The 25,248-nt window shown below is 48.4% G+C and overlaps 1 protein-coding gene across 7 annotated transcripts in view; it reads left to right on the forward strand.

Annotated features, from left to right (window-relative positions):
• PDE4A (phosphodiesterase 4A) overlaps nt 1–25,248 on the forward strand; it is a 490,724-nt gene that overhangs the window by 395,034 nt on the left and 70,442 nt on the right. For 6 of the 7 annotated variants that reach the window (XM_063119318.1, XM_063119316.1, XM_063119324.1 and 3 more), the window contains 3 exons: nt 20,358–20,543; nt 22,323–22,359; nt 24,089–24,162. In XM_063119318.1, the coding sequence (XP_062975388.1) occupies nt 20,358–20,543; nt 22,323–22,359; nt 24,089–24,162 (297 nt within the window). Of the gene's footprint in view, nt 1–5,281; nt 5,288–20,357; nt 20,544–22,322; nt 22,360–24,088; nt 24,163–25,248 lie in introns of those variants that run through there. The other variant, XM_063119325.1, reaches the window with a different exon arrangement.

Genomic DNA, 25,248 nt, shown 5'->3' on the forward strand with positions numbered 1-25,248 from the left:
GTCTGGAGGTCTGCTTCAGTAAGGCTTCTCTCCGAAACAATGTTAGTGCATTAACCCAGGGTGCTTCCAGAGGAGGCTTTTGTTGCCCTGTGTCATTCAGAATTGTTCCAGATGTTGTTATCATCTACTCGTAAGCCTCCCACGTTTTCCCACTGCTTCTTCCACCTTTTTTCCTTACTGCAGAAAACCCATTAAGGAGAAAAAGTTGCAACAGCTGTACCATGCCTTCAGATTGTTAGCACTAGGAACCCTCCATCTGGATTCAGTGGGGTGGTGTCACATGTGGTGTGTGGGAGAGCCTTTTCATTTTGGACTTAGGGGCTGCCAGTCTCATGGCTTTAGTTTTTCTTTTAAGACAGGGTGATGGAGACAGCCTCACCATGAATGAAAGGAGATGTGTCCACCTAGGGCAGCTCAGAATTTGGCCATCATTAAGAGTGATGAACTGGAGCAGGTGTATGAGTTTCATGGGAACGCAGAGTCCTCTGGGAACGCTTTCATTTTGTGTTTTCCACTACAGCCACCAAAAGTCTCTTGGGCCTCGTGTGGTGCAGAGCGGTAAAGCAGCAGTTTCTGCAGCTGAAACTCTCCCCATGACCTGAGTTTGATCCCAGCGGAAGCTGGTTTCAGGCAGCCAGCTCGGGTCGACTCAGCCTTCCATCCTCCTGAGGTTGGTAAAATGAGTACCCAGTTAGCTGAGGGAAAGGTAATAATAGCCAGGGAAAGCAACGGCAAACCACCCCACTGGGGGAAAGGTAATAACAGCCAGGGAAGGCAACGACAAACCACCCCTCTATAAGGCCTGCCAAGAAAACATCAGCGAAAGCTGGCATCCCTCCAAGAGTCAGTAATGACTCAGTGCTTGCACGAGAGGTTCCTGTCCTTTCAGGTAGCTGCTCCCAGGAACTTCTGCTAGGAACTGTTAGCAAAGAAGGCAGTCAGGAACAGGGAGCTCTTTGTATAGCAATTTATAGCAGATGCACTTTGTTTAGCTACTAGGTGGTAGCCTCTTTTACTTTGGGGGTTTAAACACCAGTGTCTCCACCACACACACGTGTGCAAAAATTGCTGGCTTATCCTGGTTTACTGTGAACAAATAGACACACAGTTTGTTTGCTCCCGCTTCGCATGAGTGGGTAAAACAAACCAGAAATGGAAAGCTTTTTGTGATGTCTGAACCTGGGCTCCTGATTTGTTGCTCCCAAGCAGGCGAGGATTTGTAAGCCAACAACAAGCTCTGTTTATTCCTGTGAAGAAAGAAGGGAAGCAGGAGTGAATGAGCTGCGATGCTGCCTGCTCACAGTCATCCAAGAGAAGCCAGCAATTCTGGCTAATTTTTATGTGAATGCACCCACTGTATAGTTGGTTTTCTGCTTTCACATTGTGAGTGTATGGGCTGGAGTGGAGAGAACTCTGATATCTGAATGTGCGGCGGCCACCCATGCTTTGGAACAAATGGCAGAAGTTCACAGTTACAGGAACTCTGGGGGAAAGTGACCACATCATACTTGAATTCTTGATTATAAAGGAAGCAAAAGCGGAGTGTAGCCATACACGTACTCTGGATTTTAGGAAAGTTGATTTTAATAAACTCAGAACTATGATAAATAAGGTCCCACAGCAAGTAAGCCTAATGAGAAAAGGAGTGCAGGATGGGTGGGAGTATTTAAAAAAGGAAATCTTGAAGGTACAATTCCAAACAATTCCAACTAGGAAAAAAGATAGAAGACAACAGAAGAAACCAATGTGGTTCCACAAAAAGCTTAGAGATGACCTGAAAACAAAAAAAGGATACATATAGGAGGTGGAAGGAAGGCCAGGCTACAAAAGAAGAGTACAGACAGGTAGCACAGAAGTGCTGAAATGGCGTCAGGAAAGCTAAAGCTGAGAATGAGCTGAGATTAGCGAGGGATGCTAAAAGCAATAAAAAGGCCTTCTTCAGATACGTGAATAGTAAAAGACAGAGGAAAGAAATGGTGGTTCAGCTGCTTAACGAGGATGGCAAATTGATAACAGATGACAAAGGAAAGGCTGAAGTGCTCAATTACTACTTTGTCTCAGTCTTCTCCCAAAAGCAAGTTCATGACCCCCTGGAAAAAGTGAAGCAGAAGTTGAGGGAGCAGGATTGCAGTTTGAGATTGATAAACGTCAAGGAACACCTAATTTCTTTGAATGAGTTCAAATCTCCAGGGCCCGATGAACTGCATCCTAGAGTAATGAAGGAGCTAGCGGAAGAACTCTCAGAACCACTGTCTTATTATCTTTTCAAAATCATGGAAGATTGGTGAGGTGCTGGATGACTGGAGGAGGGCTTTTTGAAGATAGGAGGTCCCTATCTTCAAAAAGGAGGAACCTGGAAACTACAGACCAGTCAGTCTGACATCCATCCCTGGGAAAATTCTGGAACAGATTATAAAGAAATCAATCTGTAAGCACCTTGAAAACGATGCAGTGATTACTAGAAGCCAACATGGATTTGTCAAGAACAAATCCTGTCAGACTAATCTGATCTCATGTTTTGATCGGGTAACCTCCCTTGTGGACTGTGGGAATGCTGTGGATGTAATATATCTTGACTTCAGCAAAGCTTTTGACAAAGTACCCCATGGTATTCTGATTAACAAACTAGCTAAAAGTGGGCTAGATGGAACTACTATTAGGTGGATTCACAGTTGGATACAGAATCGGACTCAAAGAGTGTTTATCAATGGTACCTTCTCAAACTGGGGGGAGGTAACAAATGGGGTACCGCAGGGCTCAGTCCTGGGCACAGTGCTCTTCAACATTTTTATTAATGATTTGGACAAGGAGGTTCAAGGAACACTTATCAAATTTGCAGACGACACAAAATTGGGTGGGATAGCTAATACCCTTAAAGACAGAAACAAACTTCAAAGTGATCTTGATAGGCTGGAGTGCTGGGCTGAAAACAACAGAATGAAATTTAATAGGGATAAATGCCAAGTTCTAAACCTAGGAAAAAGAAACCAAATGCACAGTTACAAGCTGGAGGATACTTGGCTCAGCAATACTACAAACGAGAAGGATCATGGAATTGTTGTAGATCACAAGCTGAATATGAGCCAACAGTGCGATGTGGTTGCAAAAAAAGCAAATGCTTTTTGCACCGGGATTTCTCCCCATCTAGCTAAGGCCACAGAGGAGGGCCAGGCTCTCTTCTCAATCATCCCAGAGTGCAGGACACGGAATAATGGGCTCAAGTTGCAGGAAGCCAGATTCCGGCTGGACATCTGGAAAAACTTCCTGACTGTTAGAGCAGTACCACAATGGAACCAGCTACCTAGGGAGGTTGTGGGCTCTCCCACACTAGAGGCTTTCAAGAGGCAGTTGGACAAGCATCTGTCGGGGATGCTTTAGGGTGGATTCCTGTATTGAGCAGGGGGTTGGGCTCGATGGCCTTGTAGGCCCCTTCCAACTCTACTATTCTATGATTCTATGACCTTGTGGAAAACTTGGCAACTGACAAGTCTGTTGCGTATTGCTGTTGCATCTCTCCAGACATCCTGGTTCTATGGCGATCCTGTTACGTAGTGACATAGTTCACATATAACAGTTAACTATGGGTTGTTTAACCATAGTTAGCTCTGACTGCACAGCAACAAGCAAGCGTGCTGCCTCTCACTTCTTGTTGCTTTCTGAAAGAACTGAAGAATGCCCTATTCCTGGATTGTTGTCATGACATGCGAACCCACACTCTGTTTTAACCCAACAACAAACCATGAGTTAAAACATGGGTTGAAACACTGAATTGTTTAACCCTGAACAACCCAGACTGCCAGTTTCACACAGGCCATTCCTAGGTTGTTTTGGAAAGTGAAAGCAGTCGATGGGTGCTTGCTCACTCGCTCACGCATGTTCACAAACAATATTTTATGAACTGTGGGTTGTTTGTGCGAACCAGCAGAAGTCAATACACAATGCAAAAAGAAAAATCAGCGAGTCATCTGAATGAACTCTCTGTATATGGCTAAACATGCATGAAAGACGCATATGCTTCCTTGTTTCTGCATGACGTGTGATCATCCTCCATGTCGAGGCATCATATTGATTATTGATACATACTATGTTACTGTTATTATTCATTATATTTTGCATTATGAGGATTACTAATTTTATTTTCATTATTTTGGCCCACTTATAAAGGCCAAACCTTCACAAGGCAACTCACAAGTTAAAATTAAAATACAATATAATACAATAATAAACAATTCTCGTCAAACAGTCCATTACATTGTTTGTATTCTGCCCGTCCTCCAGTGAGCAAGGCAGCATACATTTTATCTTCATAACAACCCTGTGAGGTAGGCTAGATTGAGAGTGACTGGAACAAGGTCACAGCTGTGGGACGGCTAATATTGAGCATGGACTAGTAAGAGGTCAACAAAATAGGGCTTACTCCCCCCACCCAAGGGGAGGGTGTATTCTTAACATGGATTTTCCTTTGGATGTGAGCTTTTCTCTTATTGGCATATGGCAATCAGAGCTGTCATGTACGCCATGATTTATAGCAGAGGAAGGAGTTCTTTGCAAAATAAGTTTGCCGCTTGACTGATCTGAAACAGCCTTTTTCTGTTGTCACGAGACCAGGCTGTCTGATTTTGGTTCCTTTCTTCTGTTTCCTAAGCACTGGACCCTTCTCGGTTTGAATATATGGAAATCAAGTACTACGATCAAACAAGACAGTGAATTTTCAGGCAGGGGTGTTCTTGGCACTCCCTCTGTCTCGGACATCCTATTTGCAGAGGCCCATACAATTCTCTCTCTGTGTAGTGTGTGTGTGTGTGTGTGTGTGTGTGTGTAGGGGAGGAGCTGTTCTCTCAATTTTAACTGAAACCAAAATGAGCTGAAACCACAACAGGAAGTCCAACCTCCCATCTGCTGAGAGGGGCTGGTGGGCTTGCTCAGCACCCCCCTCAAACTCCTAGTAATGCCCTGCCCTCTTTTCTTTGGATATGTTGGGGGAAGACCCCGCCAGCCCTGCCTCCAGCACCCCACCCCAGCCTGAGTCTCCGTTGCCAAGTCGTGAGTCAGCCCCCTTAGTCTGGGCTGCATTTCCTAACTCGATTGCACCAACATCCCCCAGCACAACACTTGGGCGGGTCCAGGGGAAAAGGGCTGTTTGGCTTCTGCAGGTATCTGGGCTGGACAGCTTGAAACCCACAGCTCTGCGGTCGCAGGGAGGGCAGCCTACGTCCCCCATGGCATGCTCCGTAGACCGTATTGACCGCATCATGGCTCTGCCCAGCCTCCACCTATCCATCCGAAGGTTAGTTGAGCAGTGAGCTACCCTTGCCACAGCTGGCACTGAGAGAGCTGCATTGGGCAATAGTTCTGTGCTTGTCTGTCGCTAACCTCCCAGTCAGTTGGAAGAGTACCGGGGCATGGGTGGTGTGTGGGGAGAGACGCCAATCGGAGACTGTCCGGTAGAATCTTGTTTTGCTGGTGGGCTGACCAATTTCAACTGCCATGTAGGGCAAGAGGCCTGTGAAACAGTTGTGTCCACAGAAGAGGCAGCAGGGATTGAAAGGCAGTGCCGTAGACCCACGTGGCAGGCAGCTGGGTGGTTCCGTGTCTGACATTCCAGTCCTAGGAGTTTTATCTCCACTAGGAGCAGGTCTTTTGTAAAGGAAGACAATAAAGGAACCAAGATATTGTTGCTGGGAAAATCAATTATTTCCCCCTAGCTACTGTGAGGATTGTAACTAAGCTTTGGCAGGAAAGGGAATTCTGGGGGTGGGTGGGTGGGTAGATGACGCCAGTGACCATGGTAATAAAAAGGTTTTGGTTCGGTGTCCCTTCGAAGCCTGGATCCACTACACCACTACTGAGGGGCCTTGAATTGATGCAGGAGTTTGTGGGCCTGAATTGGTGAGGGACTGGCATAATCTAGTATTGGAGAGCACTGCAAGTGGAGACTGAGAGGCATTTGTAAACTTGAGGGTGGTTTCAAAGTTGAAGGGTAACATTGGGCTCGGCGGAGGCTGGCATTGTGGCTGTGGGTGGCATTTTTGCTTTGGGACCCGGCCATAGAGGCATTGTTCCATTTTGCTGTGCTCATTCCAGAACAGCTTTCAAGTTGCACCAATTTCTCCATTGGGCAGGAAGAGAATGTTGTATCCTAGTATAAACATCTTTAGGCTGCAATCCTCTGGGCACTCACTCACTTACTTCTGAGTAAATTTTCTTAGGATTGCACTGCTACTCACTTAGGGTCCAGGGGTGCTTCCAAATAAGGCAATCACCCTGCCTCATTCTTGGGACATCACGGGGGTCCAGATGATGTCACATTCCATTTGTAAGCCTCATGTGTTTTTCCATCCGCTTCTTCCATCTTTTTTCTTTCCATTAAGGAGGAAAAGATGGAGTAGCTGCACCATGTCTTTTGATCAGTAGTGCTAGGGACTGTCCATCTGGAAGCATCTAGGACTGATAGTCTGATGTAAGAAAATAAAAATGTTCAGAGGAGGGCAACCAGGATGATCAGGGGTCTGGAAACAAAGCCCTATGAAGAGAGACTGAAAGAACTGGGCATGTTTAGCCTGGAGAAGAGAAGATGGAGGGGAGACATGATAGCACTCTTCAAATACTTAAAAGGTTGTCACACAGAGGAGGGCCAGGATCTCTTCTCGATCTTCCCAGAATGCAGGACATGGAATAATGGGCTCAAGTTTTCTTCGTGGTCTCTGTGCATCACACCCATGGGCTCTGCGCCTGTGCAAGCTCGACTTCGGAACTTTCAAAGCTTATGATAATTTTAGGCAGGAACCCTCCCTCACGCTATACTGCCCATGTCTACTGGGTTCCCGCCTACTCTTTCAGTTTCTTTTTGACCGCCATTGTGGCAGCTCGTTCTTCGGGACTTCTCGTCAAAGAAACACTTTTCTTCTTAGCTATATATATATAAAAAATTGTTATTAGTTATTAGTATTTTGTGTAAATAGTTTTTTCTGTATATAGTTAGGTAGCGCATAAAATTGCGCGATCTCCGCGCCGCCTTTAGGCGCGCATGGCCCTTAAGGCCCCATTTAGAAAATGTGTAAAGTGTGGAGCCAAGCTCCCCCCTACTGATGGCCACTCCCTATGCTTAATTTGCCTGGGAGAACAACGTATTCCAGAATCCTGCCATCATTGTATGGCCTTTACCAGGCAGACTAGAAGACATTGTGCCGATCGTCTCCGTGCTGTTCTTTGGGAGAAAACCTTACTCGCAGTAGACGAGTCTCCATTTTCAGCGGCCACAATGCAAACCGCGCCAAACCGTGCCCCGGTTCAACAGGGGCAAGGTTCTACAGAACGTCTTGATTCTCCCTCACCTGGCCCCTCCCTGTCCGTAGTAACGGCAAAAAAGATTTCAAAGAAGGCCCGTACGCCAAAGCATGGAGAATCCCATAAAAAGAAAAGAAGACACACTGTGGAGGAATAACCTGTGCCTGAACCTCTGAGGATAAGTGCGATGTTGCCGCCTCCTCCACCTCCAGTGTTGAATTCACCAGCTCCTCGTGCCGAGCTTCCACCTCCAAGTGAGGCCTCGGTACCGGCGTCGACATCGAGACATACTCTATCGATGTCGGAGGGCGAGATACGGGACCCTACCCTGCCAGTGCATATGGAGCCGAGACAGATACCGCCATCTGAGGGCACAGACTATAGATCCCCTCGATCTCGTCTGCAGACCCTGTCCCCGAGACATGCTCCACGGTCTCATGGACGCCACTACTCAAGGGACAGATCACGCTCCCCGCTATCGTTCCGTTCAGACTCGGACAGAGAATCTAACTAGTCAGCCCCAAGGCCATATTACGGTTGGGGCGACTGGAATTATTTCAGACTACCACTATTATTATGACTGGCATGGTTACCCCCCTCGGTACCAGCAGGAGGGACATTTTATTCCACCGCCACCAGTCTCTCGGTCAGTACCGAACCCGGCGTCGGTACCTGTCCCCACCCCGGCAACCCCAATGACGAACCTGGCCTCAGCTTCGGAACATCGTAGACCTGAATTACAGTTGCCCCCCCGCTCACGCATTGGGTACGGGCGACTGAGAGTCCTCCTACTCTCCAGAGGAGGATTACCAATCCGATACAGCTTCGATCTCGTCGGTAACCCCCTCCACCCCATCTCCTGAGGGAGCTGTTGCGACGGGTGAATCCACATCCCCACCAGAAGATACGGGCCATTTCACCGAAAATGTTCAAAGAATGGCTCAGTCTTTAGGCTTAGAGACGCACCAGACTATAGAACATGTTAAAGACCCTGTCTTTGATGCAGTCCATTCGGAGATGCCAACCTCGGTAGCTATACCTTTTTTACCTACCCTTCTCCAAACGGCTAGACTATCATGGAAAAATCCATCTTCTATGCCACCAACAGCTAGAAGGTTAGAAAATATGTACAGAGTTCAAGAACCAGGCGCAGAGTTTCTCTTCTCTCACCCTCCACCTAACTCAGGGATTGTGGAGGCTTCGCAGGGTAGATCACAGAAAGTCCGTTCCTCCCCTGTAGATAAGGAGGGCCGCTGACTAGACTTACTAGGCAGATGTTTATATTCTTCTACTGCCTTGGGACTTAGAGTCGTGAACTATCAGGCTGACATGGCAAGATATCAACTGTTCCTTTGGGAGAAGATGGGATTCTTATCCGACCATCTTCCAGAGGAACAAAGAGAACTTGCCCAAGTTCTTCTTCGTGGTCTCTATGCATCACACATATGGGCTTTGCGCCTGCGCAGAGACCAGACCGGAACCTTCTATAGCTGAGTGGAACGTTTTTGGCGGGAACCCCTCCCCCACGCTACCGTGCATGTCCATGGGGTTCCCGCCCTTACCTCAGTTCTTCTTCGTCCGCCATTGTGCACAGACCTGTTTAACCGAACCTCTAGCGTTTTTCTTATTAACTTTATTCTCTCTTTTACGATCTTCTTCGTTTTTCGATCTTTTTCTAAGACTCTTCTTACTACTTTTCTTATATTAAAAAAAAAAAAAAAAAAAAAAAAATATTATTGTAGATAGTTTTCCTCAGCGACTTCGGTCGCGTGAGGCCTGTATGGCAGTTGAAGCCCCGTTTACGAAGTGTGTGAAGTGTGGGGTCAAGCTTCCACCTATTGACGGACACTCCCTCTGTGTCCTTTGTTTGTGCTAAGGCCATATCGTTGAGGCCTGCCATCATTGCATGTCGTTTACAAAACAAACAGGAAAAGCAGAGCTGACGACCTCCCTCCATCTTGGGGGGAAAAAGCTCTCAGAGCCACGGAGGCTCCTACTATGGATAAAACGGCAGTCAGTAAGTCCGTTACCGACAAAACGGCAGCGAGTAAGTCCGTTACCGACAAAACGGCAGCCAGTAAGACCGTTGATGACCGTTGCACTGAGGTGCCTGAGAATTCCAGAGCGGCTAATAGGGCTCAGATACCCCTAACGCCTGGACGGTCACTGGTGAGTTCCGCGGCCAGGAAAATCTCCAAAAAAGGCCCGGGCTCCCAAATCTTCGATGATGGACAAAACGGCAGCCAGTAAGTCCGTTGATGACCGTTGCACTGAGGTGCCTGAATATTCCAGAGCGGCTAATAGGGCTCAGATACCCCTAACGCCTGGACGGTCACTGGCGAGTTCCGCGGCCAGGAAAATCTCCAAAAAAGGCCCGGGCTCCCAAATCTTCGACGATTGACAAAACGGCAGCCAGTAAGTCCGTTGATGACCGTTGCACTGAGGTGCCTGAGTATTCCAGGGCGGCTCATAGGGCTCAGATACCCCTAACGCCTGGACGGTCACTGGCGAGTTCCGCGGCCAGGAAAATCTCCAAAAAAGGCCCGGACTCCCAAATCTTCTTCGGAAATGGAGCGGCGGAACCGGCTAGGAGTCACTCTACTCCTCCTGCCATACCGACCGCTTCGATACCGAGGCCTCCCTCGGTATCGAGATTCCAGCCGCTACCGATGGCTACGGTACCGACGCACCCTCCCAGTCTATCGGAGGGCGAGTTGCGGGATTCGGTTTCAGCGGCCTCTTTCCGAGAGCCTAGCAGGCCGTGAGAGGTTCAGGGACTAATCCCTCTACCGCCTTCGGAATGGGATCGATATCGCCCACTTCCAGGGTGACCACCAGTACCCTCAAGAAGAGTATTATGCGCACCCTTCGCTTACATCGAGGGTGTGTCATCTACCGCTGCCTCCACCGCCCACCCACCAATGTCCACGGTGTCGACGCCTCGACACCGTACACAGCCATCGGCATCGACTGCCGCGGTTACCACGATACCGACGGAGCATGTGTCATCTACCGCTGCCTCCACCGCCCGCCCACCAATGTCCACGGTGTCGACGCCTCGACACCGTACACAGCCATCGGCATCGACTGCCGCGGTTACCACGATACCGACGGAGCATGTATACCTCCAGGTGGTTACAGTATCCTTGCCTGAAGAAAATTATTCATCGGATTCTGAATTGGGGTTGTCGGCTACTCCATCGATGCCTTCACCATAAGATGAGGTTCATGACAACGACCCTTCTTCCCCTTCCGACGATATGGTCAGATCTTCTGACCATATGCTTAGAATGGCTCAGGCATTAGGACTGGTGATCCAGCACCACATGCTTTAAAGCAAATGGCTCAATTATTCTGGAAAACACCGGCTATGTCTCAGGCCACATCGTAAAGGCTAGAGACCCTCTATCGAGTCTAACAAGAAAATGTACAGTTTCTGGTCCAACATCCCAAACCTAATTCGATCGTAGGGAGTCGGTTCAAGGCCGCTCACAGAAGGCACATTCTGCACCCGTGGACAGAGACGGCAGAAAGTTGGACCTTACGGGCCGGAGGATTTACTCCTCTGCTTCTTTGGGCATCAGCCTACGAGGCTACCATGGCACGATACCAGCTCTTCCTCTGGGAGAAAATAGGATCACTAGGTGAACATCTCCCAGAGGACAAAAAAGAGCGGGCACGAGTCTTCCAAAGTGAAGCTTCAGCCATAGCCAGGCAACAAGTGTCGACAGCGCGACACCAAGTTGACTGCCATTCCAAGTCGATGATGGGACCCGTGTCCTTGAGGAGACGTGCTTGGCTCCGCTCCGCTAATCTGGCTCATGACACCAAAGCCAGGATTTAGAACATGCCTTACGATGGCGAGGGCTTGTTTAATAGCAGGACAAGACCTTGGACTCTATATACAAGGCTTGCACAACAGCCAAGAAAATAAGTTTCTCTGCTCAGCCTGCCCAATACAAGCTGAGACGGTGAACAAGACCGCCTGCTCAACAACAACAGCAGCGGCCCTACTATCAAAGCCAACAGAGGCAGCAACAACAACAACTCCAGAGTAAGCGGCCATATCAGTCTACATTTCAACAAGACAAGTGTCAGCCTGACTTCACCAAGAAGCAGCGACTTTGACTTCTTTGTCCCACGTCCACCTCCCTTTGCGAACCGCCTAGCACCCCATTACCATCAATGGGAGTCAATGACATCAGACTCCTGCGTGCTCACTATCATCAACTCGGGGTATGCCATCGAGCTCGATGTCCTTCCTCCTTCTTCGGGGGTGAAAGTAACGGCGCCATCCCTTCCTCTGCTTCCGGAGGTACAGACCTCTGCTATCGAAGAGAGCCATCTCTCCCGTACCCGCAGAGGAACTCAACCAGGGTTTTTTCTCACGCTACTTCACGGTCCCGAAGAAATATGAGGTCTTCGGCCGATCATGGACTTAAAGCAGTTAAACAAATTCATCATTCCAAGGAAGTTCCGTATGACAACGGTTACTTTTATTCTGCAGCTCCTACACTTGGACGATTGGCTTCTGGTAGCGGACAGCAGTTGCACGCTCCAGAAGGACATTTCAACCACCCTCAACCTGTTGGACTTGTTGGGTTTGTGGGTCAACGAGGAGAAATCCATCTTGACCCCACATCAGAAGCTCGACTTTATAGGGGTAACTCTGTCGTCTCGAGATGGGAGAGCATACTTACCGTCGACCAGAGCGAACACCTTACAGCAGTTAGCCATCGATACCGAGAGCCGCCGAAAAGTTTCGGCATGGACAATTCAGAGGCTATTAGGCTTGATGCAGTCATCAGGTTTGCAAGACTCAGAATGAGAATATTGCAAGCCTGGGTTTTAAGAATTTTCGATCTTCGACACGATGCCCGGTGAGCTTACCTGTCGATCCTGACGCAAGTAAGGGCATCTCTGAAATAGTGGTTTTCGATGTCGACGCTCCTAGAAGGGGTTTCGTTCCAACAAAACACTCCTTCGGTAACGATCACGACGGATGCATCGTTGATCGGATGGGGAGCACACTGCGACTCCCTCACAGCTCAGGGCCGTTGGCCTCCTTCCCAGAGGGAACATCATATCTACCACTGCTAGCGGTTGAGAATGCAATAAGAACTTTTTCACAATTGATCGAGGGCCTAAACGTCCTGATCGCGACAGACAACACCACGGTGGTGGCGTACATCAACAAACAAGGTGGGACAAGGTCTCATCCTCTGAATCGATCGGCACTCAGGATTTGGAACTGGTGCATAAAGAGAAATACTCACCTGACGGCGACCCATGTAGCGGGCAATGAAAACATCTTCGCGGACGCCCTCAGCAGGTCTTTCCACGTCGACCACGAATGGGAGCTCGATACCGAAGTAAGAGACGTTCTCTTTCGGTACTGGAGCCTCCCTGCTGTCGATGTCTTCGCTACCGAAGAAAACGCAGCTTGTTCCAGGTTCTGCAGCAGAGCAGGAAGAGGAAAGCACTCGCTAGGAGATGCTTTCACCAGAACCTGGAAAGGAAATCTTCTTTACATCTTTCCTCTGTTTCCACTGTTGACGAAGGTGCTGGCCAAAATCCAGTCGGACAGGTCGGACTGCATCCTTATCACACCGTGGTGGCCTCGACAGACGTGGTTCTCCACGCCCTTCGACTGTCGGACGGGAATTACATCAGACTCCCGCCGATACTGACAGTTGTCTCGACATCAGGGCAGGGTTCGACACGCAAACCCGTCGACCGTCAAGATGACGGCATGGAGGATATCATCCACTCCTCCTCTCGTATCAAAGATTTAACTGTAGACCATATATTATTGGCATCACTAAAGCCTTCAACAAGAAAATCTTATGCAGCAAAGTGGCAAAGATTTCAAACTTTTGCCTTGGAAAACGATCAAGCACCTGAATCTTGCCCTTTGGCGTTAATCCTCTAATACCTACTGACACTTTATCAGCAGGGACTCGAACTCACTTCCATCAGAGTTCACTTAGCAGCTATTACGTCTTTCATCGAGGCATGATTGGTTTTACACCTTTTGTGCATCCAACATCGAGGAAATTTTTAAAAGGGCTTAAAAATATGATACCGACAGTAAAGAGTATCGTTCCACCATGGAGCCTATCAGTGGTGTTACAGGCATTGACAAAGAAGCCCTTCGAGCCCATGGCCTTATCTGACCTTAGGCTTCTAACATTCAATACTGTCTTTTTAGTAGCCATCACTTTTGCAAGACGTGCAAGTGAGCTTAGAGCTCTCAAGATAGTTGCTCCTTACACTATCTTTCACAAAGATAAGGTTGTGTTACGCACAGACCCTGCCTTCTTGCCTAAGGTAGTGTCAACTTTTCATCTGTCCCAATATATCACTCTACCAGCTTTCTTTCCGAATCCTACATCACCTGTAGAGTCTGCTTTACATACACTTGATGTAAGGAGAACTCTTGCCTTTTACAAGGCTAGGACAGGGAATTTTAGAAAAACAAAGCAATTGTTTATTTGTTATGGGGAGCCTTATAAGGGACTCCCTGTTTCATACCGGCGTCTGTCACGCTGGATTGTAGAGACAATTGAACTTGCCTACTCTATCTCTAAACTAGAACTGGTGAAACCTGTGACAGCTCATTCTACCAGAGCCGTCACAACATCTGTGGTTCTCGGCAAAGGTGTTCCTTTGACAGAAGTCTGTAGAGCTGCAACGTGGTCCACTCCATCCACGTTTGTTAGGCACTACAGTTTGGGCACCCGTGCGAGGCAGGACTGCTCATTTGAAGGACAGTGCTCTCGGAGATCTTCAGATGATGCACCAACCCACCTCCAAATATATGTCAGCTTGCTACTCGCCCATATGTGTGATGCATAGAGACCACGAAGAAGAAATGCAGGTTGCTTACCTGTAACTGTAGTTCTTCGAGTGGTCATCTATGCATTCACACAACCCACCCACCATCCCCACTTGGTGGTGTGAGACTTATAAATGACACAGTTATATGTGGAATGTACTTGTATTTTATTTACACTCATGTTTATGGGGGCACAATGTCGGACTCCTGTAAACTGAGGTAAGGGCGGGAACCCCATGGACATGCACGGTAGCGTGGGGGAGGGGTTCCCGCCAAAAACGTTCCACTCAGCTATAGAAGGTTCCGGTCTGGTCTCTGCGCAGGCGCAAAGCCCATATGTGTGAATGCATAGATGACCACTCGAAGAACTACAGTTACAGGTAAGCAACCTGCATTTTTCCAGGCGGAGGCACAGAAAATGGCAAGACAGCAAATAAATACTGCCTGTCACCAAACAGATTGCAATTCCAAGGCGATGGTGGGGGCAATTGCCTTGCGCCGCCACGCTTGGTTACGCTCTGCCGGGTTAACTCAGGAAGCCCGTAAAAGAATTGAGGACCTTCTGTTTGATGGAGAAGGCCTCTTTAATAGCAAAACTGATGAGACCGTGGACGCTATACAAAAGGCTAAAAACACAGCACGAAAAATGGGGATATCACAATCGCAAACCAATTTTAGACAACGCAAATGGTACAGGAGCCCGCCCTCTCAGCAGTTCCGTCGCCCTATGGACCGCACCGATAGGCAACAACCCAGCTGGCAACAACGTCGGTACACGCAGACTTTTCCTAGATACCAGACTCCAAGAAAAAGGGGGGACTCCAATAAAAAGCAGGGCCTTTGACTCCCATATGATATTCCACGACTTAGACATCGAAGGACAATCCCCCCCTCCTGTCCCCTCACTACTTTACCTGGGAATCCATCACTACGGACAACTGGGTACTTTCCATTGTCAAACAAGGCTACCGTATCGAATTCGAAGACCTCCCTCCTTTCTCGGGACTGAAAACCACGACTCCCTCACCAACTCTATGCAAAGAAGTACTGACCCTGCTTCAAAAGGGCGCTATCTGCCTCGTCACCACGCAGGGAGCCCATGGGAGTTTCTACTCCCGATATTTCACAGTCCCAAAAAAGGACGGAGGTCTCCGCCCGATACTGGACTTAAGGGGAGTGAACCTTTATGTAACACCACGAAAGTTCAGGATGACAGCCTTGGCATCAATTCTGCCTCTTCTTTAGCAAGGAGACTGGTTCGCAGCGATAGACCTCCGCGATGCTTACTTTCATATTGCAATCCATTCTTCAAGTCAAAAATTCCTCCGTTTCGCAGTTGGCGACCAATGTTTTCAATTCTGCGTCCTCCTCTTCGGCTTAGCATCGGCCCCGAGGGTCTTTACAAAGGTGATGGCAGTCGTTTGCGCCCACCTGAGGCTCCAAGGAGTCCAGGTACATCCTTATTTAGACGATTGGCTCTTGGTAGCCAAATCTGAACACCAGCTCCTCTCGGACATATCACGAACTCTGCATCTCCTACAGCAACTGGGACTTCGCGTCAATGCCGAGAAGTCGGTACTGTACCCTACCAGAACAATTCAGTTCATAGGCGCAAAACTGGATTCGGTGGCGGCCAAAGCCTTCCTACCACCGAACCGAACCACCATAATTACAACACTCGCGTCACAGGTCACATCACACCCCACACCCCAGAGTGTGAGCCCTAACCATCCAGAGACTTCTGGGGCTGATGGCATCCACCACAGCTGTAGTCAAATTAGCACGCCTCAAAATGAGATCGCTGCAAAATTGGTTCATCCGCCACTTCCACCTCGACGCAGACCCAAAACGCACCTGGTTACACCTCCCCCATCGGTAACCAAATCACTCCTCTGGTGGAAAACCGGCGGTAATCTCTCGGAAGGTGTACCATTCAGCCCACCACACCCATCCAGAGTGATTACAACGGACGCATCATTGACGGGCTGGGGGGCCCATTGCCAAGCAGCCCACTGCCGGACTTTAGTAACACAAGACTTATGGACAACCCAACAAACCAAGTTGCACATCAATTTCCTCGAGCTTCTGGCAGTGGCCGAAGCACTGAAGGCCTTTGAGACGGTTTTGTTAAACCATTGTGTCCAGATATTATCGGACAATATGACCACAGTGCATTATATAAACAAGCAGGGAGGTACTCGATCCCTCAAACTCCTCAACCTGACTGTCACGGTCCTCAATTGGTGTGCCTCCCGAAACATCGATATTATAGCGATACATATCGCTGGCAGGGACGACGTTTTCGCTGACCATCTCAGTCGCACATACGCCCCCTCTCACGAGTGGGAACTGAAGGACTCTGTACTGCAAGATCTGTTTGGGATGTGAGGCACCCCAGAAATAGATGTGTTTGCCACTCAGGACAATGCGAAATGCCGATATTTTTGCAGTCGAGCAGGACGGGGAACAAGGTCCCTCAGCGATGCCTTTGTTTTCAGTTGGACAGAGCCAATGCTTTACCTGTTTCCCCCGTTCCCTCTACTAACGAAGGTCCTGGCAAAGACCCTATCAGACAAGACGAACGGAATCATCATAACCCCCTGGTGGCTGAGACAACCGTGGTTTACTCATGACTGTCGTACTCATGCGACAGTCATGGGGGGAGTACCGTCGTCTTCCATTGGCACCAGACTTATTGACGCGGGAACAGGGAGCGATCCACCACCTGGACCTCCACACGTTGAAAGTGACAGCGTGGAGAGTGACCGGGACAGACATCTGACCATATCCTCACCTCTGCGAGTGATAATCGAGGCGGCTCGCAAACCAGCCACTCGAAAATCCTATGCTGCAAAGTGGAGCCGTTTTGAGTCCTTCGCAAAGGACCAACTTTTTGACCCGCATAAGCCATCGGTCCCACAGATCCTTGAGTTTCTTCTATCATTACACCTCAAAGGACTTAAGGCTACATCAATTAGAGTTTATTTAGCTGCTATCTCGGTAGCCATTACGAAACATAATGTATGCTATGAGTATAATGAGTATTCTCTCTTTTCGCATACGCTAGTTTTTTTTTAGGGGACTGAAGAACATTGATCCTCCTGTTCGCAACCTGTTACCCCAGTGAAGTTTGTCTCTTGTGTTACACGCTTTAACCAAGACGCCATTTGAGCCCTTAGCCACAGTTGACCTAAGGCTCCTCACGTTTAAAGTTGTATTCTTGGTGGCAATCACCTCTGCTCACGGAGCAGGTGAACTGTGTGCCCTTCGAGTTGACCATCCCTACTTAATTTTTCACAGGGACAAAGTTGTGTTACATACTGATCCTGCCTTCCTACCAAAGGTAGTGTCAGATTTTCATGTTAATCAACCCATTACCCTCCCAGCCTTTTTTCCAGCCCCTACCTCTGCAATTGAAAGGTCTCTCCATTCGCTGGATGCCCGTAGGGCACTGGCTTTTTACAAGGCCAGAACAGAACCCTTTAGGCAAACTGAACGCCTCTTTGTATGCTATGGAGGATCTCAACGAGGGCACCCTATTTCATCTCAGAGGCTAACATCCTGGGTGGTTCAGGCTATTCGGCTAGCATATGAGGCATCTCATGTAAATCCACCAGGAAGGATAACGGGTGGTTGCTACGTCAGTTGCCTTTTCCAGAGGGGCACCCCTACCTGACCTCTGCAAGGTGGCGACATGGTCGACACCATCGACTTTCGTTCGTCACTACAGATTGGACGTCAGAGCCAGACAAGACTGCTCGCTCGGCCGTCTTATCCTCTCCAAAGTGCTACAATAGAACACAAACCCTCCACCTGGTGAGAAAGCTTGTTATTCGCCCATGGGTGTGATGCACAGAGACCACGAAGAAGAAAGGCAGGTTGCTTACCTGTAACTGGAGTTCTTTGAGTGGTCATCTGTGCATTCACACAACCCACCCACCATCCCCACTCGGTGTTATTTTCCTCTATTGTTTTTCTCTACTTAAAGGGCCACAATGTGGTCAAGGAAGTTTGTAAACTGAAAGAGTAGGCGGGAACCCAGTAGACATGCGCAGTATAGCATGGGGGAGGGTTCCCGCCTAAAATTATCATAAGCTTTGAAAGTTCTGAAGTCAAGCTTGCGCAGGCGCAGAGCCCATGGGTGTGAATGCACAGATGACCACTCAAAGAACTCCAGTTACAGGTAAGCAACTTGCCTTTACAGGAAGCCAGATTCCAACTGGACATCAGGAAAAATTTCCTGACTGTTAGAGCAGTACGACAATGGAATCAGTTCCCTAGGGAGGTTGTGGGCTCTCCCACACTAAAGGCCTTCAAGAGGCAGCTGGACAAGCATCTGTCAGGGATGCTTTAGGGTGGATTCCTGCATTGAGCAGGGGGTTGGACTTGATGGCCTTGTAGGTCCCTTCCAACTCTGCTATTCTATGATTCTATGATTCTAGTCGTGGTGTGGACATGTGTGGGGAACAGAAACGTATTGACCAGCAGAGGGAGTTACAGGAATGACTAAGAAATAAGGAAGGAAAGAGAGAGAGAGAGAGAGAGAGAGAGATCTCCTCCCAAGGGACTCTTTATACGGTGTATTAAATGCCACCAGTTTCTTTGTCAAGGAAATCCAAGTTCGGTGCTGAAGTCAGTCATTCTGTATCTAAAATAAATAAAGGAGGTCAATAACATTGGTACATTTTTAAAAAAATCTGGCATAAACATGCTCAATTTTCAGCTTTTATGCCAACCCAATGCTCGTGCTTTTGCAGAATTTGAGAGTTAGGGTAAGACGTTATGTGATGAAAGAAGAAGGTTAATAGAGGAATGCAGCTTGAGGTGATGGGGGAAGGACATAGTTGCGTAGGGCACAGAAGCTCTGTGGGACTTATAGTTTGGAAATGACTGCCTGCATGCTTGGAAAAAAAAGTAAATTTGCAATGAGGACTAGTGGCTTGTTTAACAAGCAAACAAGCAAAAAAGATGAGATTCTCAAGATCTTAAAAACTAGATTGGCATTGTGGCATAAGCTTTATAATCAATTGTATACTTCATTAGACGCACAAAGTGGGCCGAGGAGATAAAGGAGGAATGGACTGTTTTTTGGTCTTGTAGCAAACCCTGTCCAGGCTTGGTTTGCAGAGAATTCTAGCAGGTAGACAAACCTGTATTTGAACGGTTTATTTGCGGTGTTTATAGGCTGCCTTTCCAGGTGACACAAATATTTAAAGATAAGCAATTTAAAAATAAAAGGAATTTGTGTACTAGCCATACATATCAGTCAAGGCAACCAGAACCAAATAAAATAAGTCTGGCAAGCTTTCATTGTCGAATGTTATGCATAAATCCTATGCTGCGTGTGCATGGGCTTGCAGCCTTAAGTAAGTGGCAGAAGACAGTCAAGGAAGACGCTTGGTAGGCTTCCAAAGGGAGGCAGTTCTATAAAATAGGCAGCACAACCAAAAATGGCTTGAGCAGATTTTACTCTGTGAATAAGAAGGTACTGGGCAGAGTAGCTGGACACAGCCTGAACTGGATATTTCCTCCAGGATCTTCTTCGTGGTCTCTGTGCATCACACTTACGAGCTCTGCACCTGCACAGAGCCCTGTTCAGGAAACTTCTGTAGTGGAGGATTTTTTTGGCAGGAATGCTCCCCCACCCGCTAGGAACATGTGCACTAGGACGGTGGGGGAGCATTCCTGCCAAAAAATCCCCCACTACAGCCCATTGCAGCCTCAGGACCGAGACGTATCTTCATTACTCACATTGAAATTGTCAGTGACACCGAAGCAGGGACAGTGGATGGGTTGTGTGAATGCACGGATGACCACTTGAAGAACTACAGTTACGGGGGAGCAATCCCCAGCATCTCCAGGTGGGGCTAGAAAAGACCCCTGCCTGAAGCCTGGAAGGCTGCTGCCAGTCAGTGTAGACCAGGGTGGGTAGAAGGTTGAGCTCCAGATGTTTGGGAGTTCAGCCTTCAGCCATTCCTGACCATTGACCACACTGGCAGGGACTTCTGGCAGTTGAAGTCCAAAACGTCTGGAGATCTACCTTTTGCCCACTGCTGTAGACATTGCTGAACTAGATAGACCAGTGACTCAATATCAGGCAGCTTCCTCTGTTCCTAATATAGCAGAAACCTTCTTTTGGCGGCTGTGGAAGCCTATCTCTCTGTCTTTTGCATATCATCCAGGCAACTTCCTTTTCTTCCTTGACGTGGGCTTCCTTTTTCTTCTTGTGCAGCTTCGAGGTGGAGAATGGCCCGTCACCTGGGCGCAGCCCACTGGATTCCCAGGCCAGCCCAGGCCTGGTGCTTCACCCCAGCTTCCCGCAGAGCCAGAGGCGTGAGTCCTTCCTGTACCGTTCAGACAGTGACTATGACATGTCGCCAAAGACCATGTCACGCAACTCCTCCGTTGCCAGTGAAGCGTAAGTCCCCCTCCTTTCTTGAAAGGGATAGACAGCGGGCCAATGGGTTGCTCTGGAAGTTCCTTTTCCATACTCTTATCTTTACGGCACAAATTGGCAGAGCCTAAGGGCAGGTGAGTACCCTGGGTGACGAGCAGGCTGGAGGCCAGTAGTCTGGAGGCATGGAGGGAGAATTGGATGTCCTTTCTCATGACAAGTTACCTGGACTGAGGGAAGACAGTCGATCTGGGAGTATGTATCTCAAGCAGTGGCACCATAGGCCAGGGGGATCATAGGCTGTCCTGTGAACATCCCAGCCTTTATTTCCCTCCTTTGGCCAGCAGCCCTGAGTGGTGCAAATAAACTGGTGTCTGAGCTGCCAGTTGGAGCCCCATAGTGCCTGACACAAGTGAACGGTGATGGCCTCAATTAATGGTTTGGGAGCAATGTCAAAGGTACTAGATCTGGTCAGTGCCTGGAGGGAGGCCACTGGTAGCCACATGTAAGCTCCGCTTAGCCTGCCAGACAAGGAGCAGGACCTATTGATGTCAATGCTGGCTCCCAACATTCCGTCCCGCTCTCCCAGTGTGGCAGTGCCATGAAACAGAATTCTAAGCAGGTCTATGCTGAGAGGGGCCATCTTGGCTGTCCATGGCTCCCACTGAGTTCTTTGGCACAAAATGGGTGGACTGTTGCTTGGGACACAGTTGAGAGCAGGGCAAAGGTTGGTCTTTGCTCTAGACGTTATGACCGCCAGTGGGGCAAGATGACAGGTCCAGGAATGCAGGGATCGGGGGAAGGATTCCTTACCTCCTTCTCAGAGGTAAATTTGGGGATGACAGATGATAGGGCTAGGTTTGGAAAAGCAGGCCTGGCCTCAGTCCTTGCTCTGCCTACAGGAATAACCTCAATGGTGATTGGAAGAGTGGGGTTCTATGGTGAGAGGGGAAGAGGACTGGAAACTCTCCCTCTCTCTCCTTTCCCTGTCAAGCATGATGGGCCTTTGGCCAGTCGAAATATAATACATAGCAGGGATGGCAGGGGACGAAGTGGAAGAAGAGACAATGGAAAGGGAGGAACAAGACCTGACACACACGTGGAGTTGTGGAGTCCAAAGAGTCTGGTGTTCCACTCTTGTGGACCTAGTGCGTATCTTGAAGATGGAAGTTGGGGGAAGCAAATGCCTGAAGTAGCTCTTTGGGGTAGAGAGCCTTGCTCTGCTAATTCTGTTCCCAACACCTCCAGTTAAAGGGCTCTGCCCAACCTCCTGCCTGAAACTCTGGAGAGAGCTGCTCCCAGAACAGGAAAGGGCTAGAGTTTAGATGGACCATTAGCTTTTTATAATATGACACGCACACGCACACACACACACGCCATATAATAACCAGAGTTGCAGATGTTCCTGAAGTTGCAGATGCTGCGAAGGGATCCTGTCTGTAGCTCCGTGCAAAACTATGGTTGGCAGGATAAGAGAAACATGGCTGGCAACTGCCCAGTTCAGTCAGAGGATGATAGGGTGGTGATAATATAGACTGGAATCTCGTTAACAGGCCTTGCGATCTGTCTTCATTAAATGTAAATTGTTTGGGGGGCTAGAAAAAAATATTCCTCCACTTAGCAAAATGATCCATCCAGGTCAAAACTTCAGTTGATACACGTTTCCAAAGCCCTCCTGGCCCAAAGACGTGTACAGTTCAGCGTTTGGGCCGTGTGGTTTGGGGGTAGAATCTTGCTGTTCTTTGTGTCCTGTTCCTCCCTTCCTCCAAGTAATATGTATCCTGTCATTTGTGTCCTTCACAGACATGCTGAAGACCTGATAGTGACACCGTTTGCCCAGGTATGTCCCAGGTCCCTGTGCATGTTAGGTGAGAAAAGGCTCTAGTCACAGTTGTGCGCTCAGAGGGTCCTGCTATGATACCTTTATGAGGATCTCTCTCTCTCTCACACACACACACACACACACCAAAAATCACAACGTATTTTCAAGCTTTCGAGTTATGGATGTTAACAAATAGAATGGAGAGTAGCTCAACAATATTTTTTTCTCTTATGCCTCACTCACTTTTTGTTGTTGTTGTTGTTCAACTTCCAGCTTGCAAAAGAGTTTGGGTGCATTTTGGGTTGGGCTTGGGGCTAGGTTATTTTCCTTAAATTCATAAATGCTATAGCTCATTAGGTTTTCTGTACACCTCCCACACACTACCTGGCTGCAGCGGAAGGGGCCTTTCTGCTTAGAGACCAAGGTATCAATCAACCTCTTTAAGCATGCTTATATCCTTTCAGTAGGGTGACCCTATGGAAAGGAGGACAGGGCTCCTGTATCTTTAACAGTTGTATAGAAAAGAGAATTTCAGCAGGTGTCATTTGTATGCATGCAGCACCTGGTGAAATTCCCTCTTCATCACAACAGTTGAAGCTGCAGGAGCCAAACTAGAGTGACCAGGTACAAAAGAGGACAGGACTCAGGTAGCTTTAACTGTTGTGATGGAGAGGGAATTTCACCAGGTGCTGCATGCGTACAAATGACACCTGCTGAAATTCCCTTTCCTGTGCAACTGTTTTACAGGAGCCCTGTCCTCCTTTTCATATGGTCACCCTACTTTCAGGCAGGGGTAGGCAACCTGGTGCCCCCTGGATGTTTTGGACTACAACTCCCACAATCCCTGACCATTGGCTGCCTAGCCTTGCTTTAAACAGATGGCGTCATACCACTTCCCATCAGACCATCCACGTCAGAGATATAAGGAAGTATTGGACTAACAATGCTTTGACTGCAGACTGGATTTCCTGCTTATTTTTTAGGGCCATGTTGTGCTCTGAGTAGGAGACACTGTAGAGATATAGTAATTTGGGAGTAAGATGTCTTCTCCCCATCCCCACAAGAGAACAAACAAAAGCAAAGAGCAAGACTTCATGTGAGTGGGAGGGGTGATGTGTACTTTATTTACGTCTTAAAGTTTTAAAATATCATCTTCCACAGGATTCCTGCACTATTAGGAGAGAAATAATTAATTGCCCAGTATATAGAGAGCCTAGATTGCAGATGGGTCAAGGCGAAGACTGAGAAGTCTTATGCCCACATTATGGAATGGATACATATTGCGGGTTGAGTTGGAGGCTGAAAGATAGATAGTTGTTTACACCAACGTGGCTGTGTAGGCTAGTGCTATGTGCTCCAACCATGTGTATGCAAACATCTGTGGCCTTATCACTGTATCAGAGATCAAAAGGGTTCCACGTTTTCTTTTCTTCTTGACACTTCTAATGCAGATGTCATTGGAGAAATCTTTTTGACACCCTTCTCCATATTGCAAGACTGGAAGAGAAAATGTCTCGGTCTCAACACCTCCTGTGATTTATTGGCTGCATAACACCTTTCTCTTTAGGTCTGGACAGAATTTCTCTCTTAGGCCACATTTCCAACCTGCACTTTATGGCCCCAGATTCTTAATGTAGTGAGAAACAGCCTGAGTTCTGAATTTTTTTCATTGTCCTTAGGACTTGACTAATGGCTGCAAAGAGCTACTCCATAGCCCTAATGCTCTCTGTCCATTTCCATCCTGCAGGTCCTGGCGAGCTTGAGAAGTGTCCGCAATAATTTCTCCATCCTGGCAAATGTGCCCACGCCAACATCCAATAAGTAAGTGTTTGCCAGTTCTGGGGATTTCAAGAAACACCTGAGCGTGATTCTCCTCTGTTGCCTATTCTTGGCCTGTGGTGGGGTCCATTTTTACTCCACCATGTCTTCAAGCTTGTTGGGTAAATAGGCTTTTGGGGGCAGGGGGACAAGCTGCTCTCATTTGGTGCATGAGATATTCCCACAGGCCAGGAAGCACTTGCTACATGAAGCTTGAGCTGTTATCTCCACCACTTCCACAGGCCCCCTTCAGTTAGGCAAGAGGGAATTTCAGTCTGTACACAGCATTTGCTCAGTCAACATGGCTCAAGGAAGGAGTGCCGCCAGATGGGGGAATCCTGTGTTGCTTTCAGTGTGGATAAAGGAAACGTCCAGGTTCGGAGGCCATGTGTCACCAAAGACCAGTTTCTGGGGGACAAAGAGCTGGAGAGGAATCACCACGCCTTCAGGCTGTGCTTGTGGACTTACTGGAAGCATCTGACTGGCCTCTTCCTGCCCTTCAGCCAGGACTTCAAAACTATTTTAGGGGTGGGCAACCTGTGGCCCTCCAGATGTTGTTGGACTGCAACTCCCATCAGCCACTGGTCGGGGGTGGTAAGAGCTAACCACCAGCAGCGGTCCCATTTCTAATCCTGTGCTTGGCAATGGTAGCAGAATGGATGAAGGTGAACAGGCTTAAGTTGAACACGGGGAAGATGAAGGAGGGAATCCCAGTGCTCTGGGGTGGGCGTGATGTTCCCTGCAGCGGGCAAGGGGTGTGCTACCACACCAGCCTTCCCCAACTGGGTGCCCTCCTGATGTTTTGGACTGCAACTCCCATCAGCCCCAGCCAGTATAGCTAGTGCTCAAGGGTGATGGGATTTGTAGTCCAGCATATGACGAGCCATAGGTTCCCCACCTGCTGTTTTATTTCATGGGAATGCAGAGAGGGACAGGGGGAATGCAACCCTGTTAATCCTGCTCGATCTCTCATTGGCTTTTGATACCATCAACCATGGGATCTGCCTGGATCGACTCCATGGGATGGGCATAGGAGGCACTGTGTTACAGTGGTTCCGGTCCTACCTCCAGGGTCGTTTTCAGAGAGTA

The sequence above is a fragment of the Elgaria multicarinata genome, chromosome 3 (assembly GCF_023053635.1).
Source record: "Elgaria multicarinata webbii isolate HBS135686 ecotype San Diego chromosome 3, rElgMul1.1.pri, whole genome shotgun sequence".
NCBI classification, from domain to species: domain Eukaryota; kingdom Metazoa; phylum Chordata; class Lepidosauria; order Squamata; family Anguidae; genus Elgaria; species Elgaria multicarinata.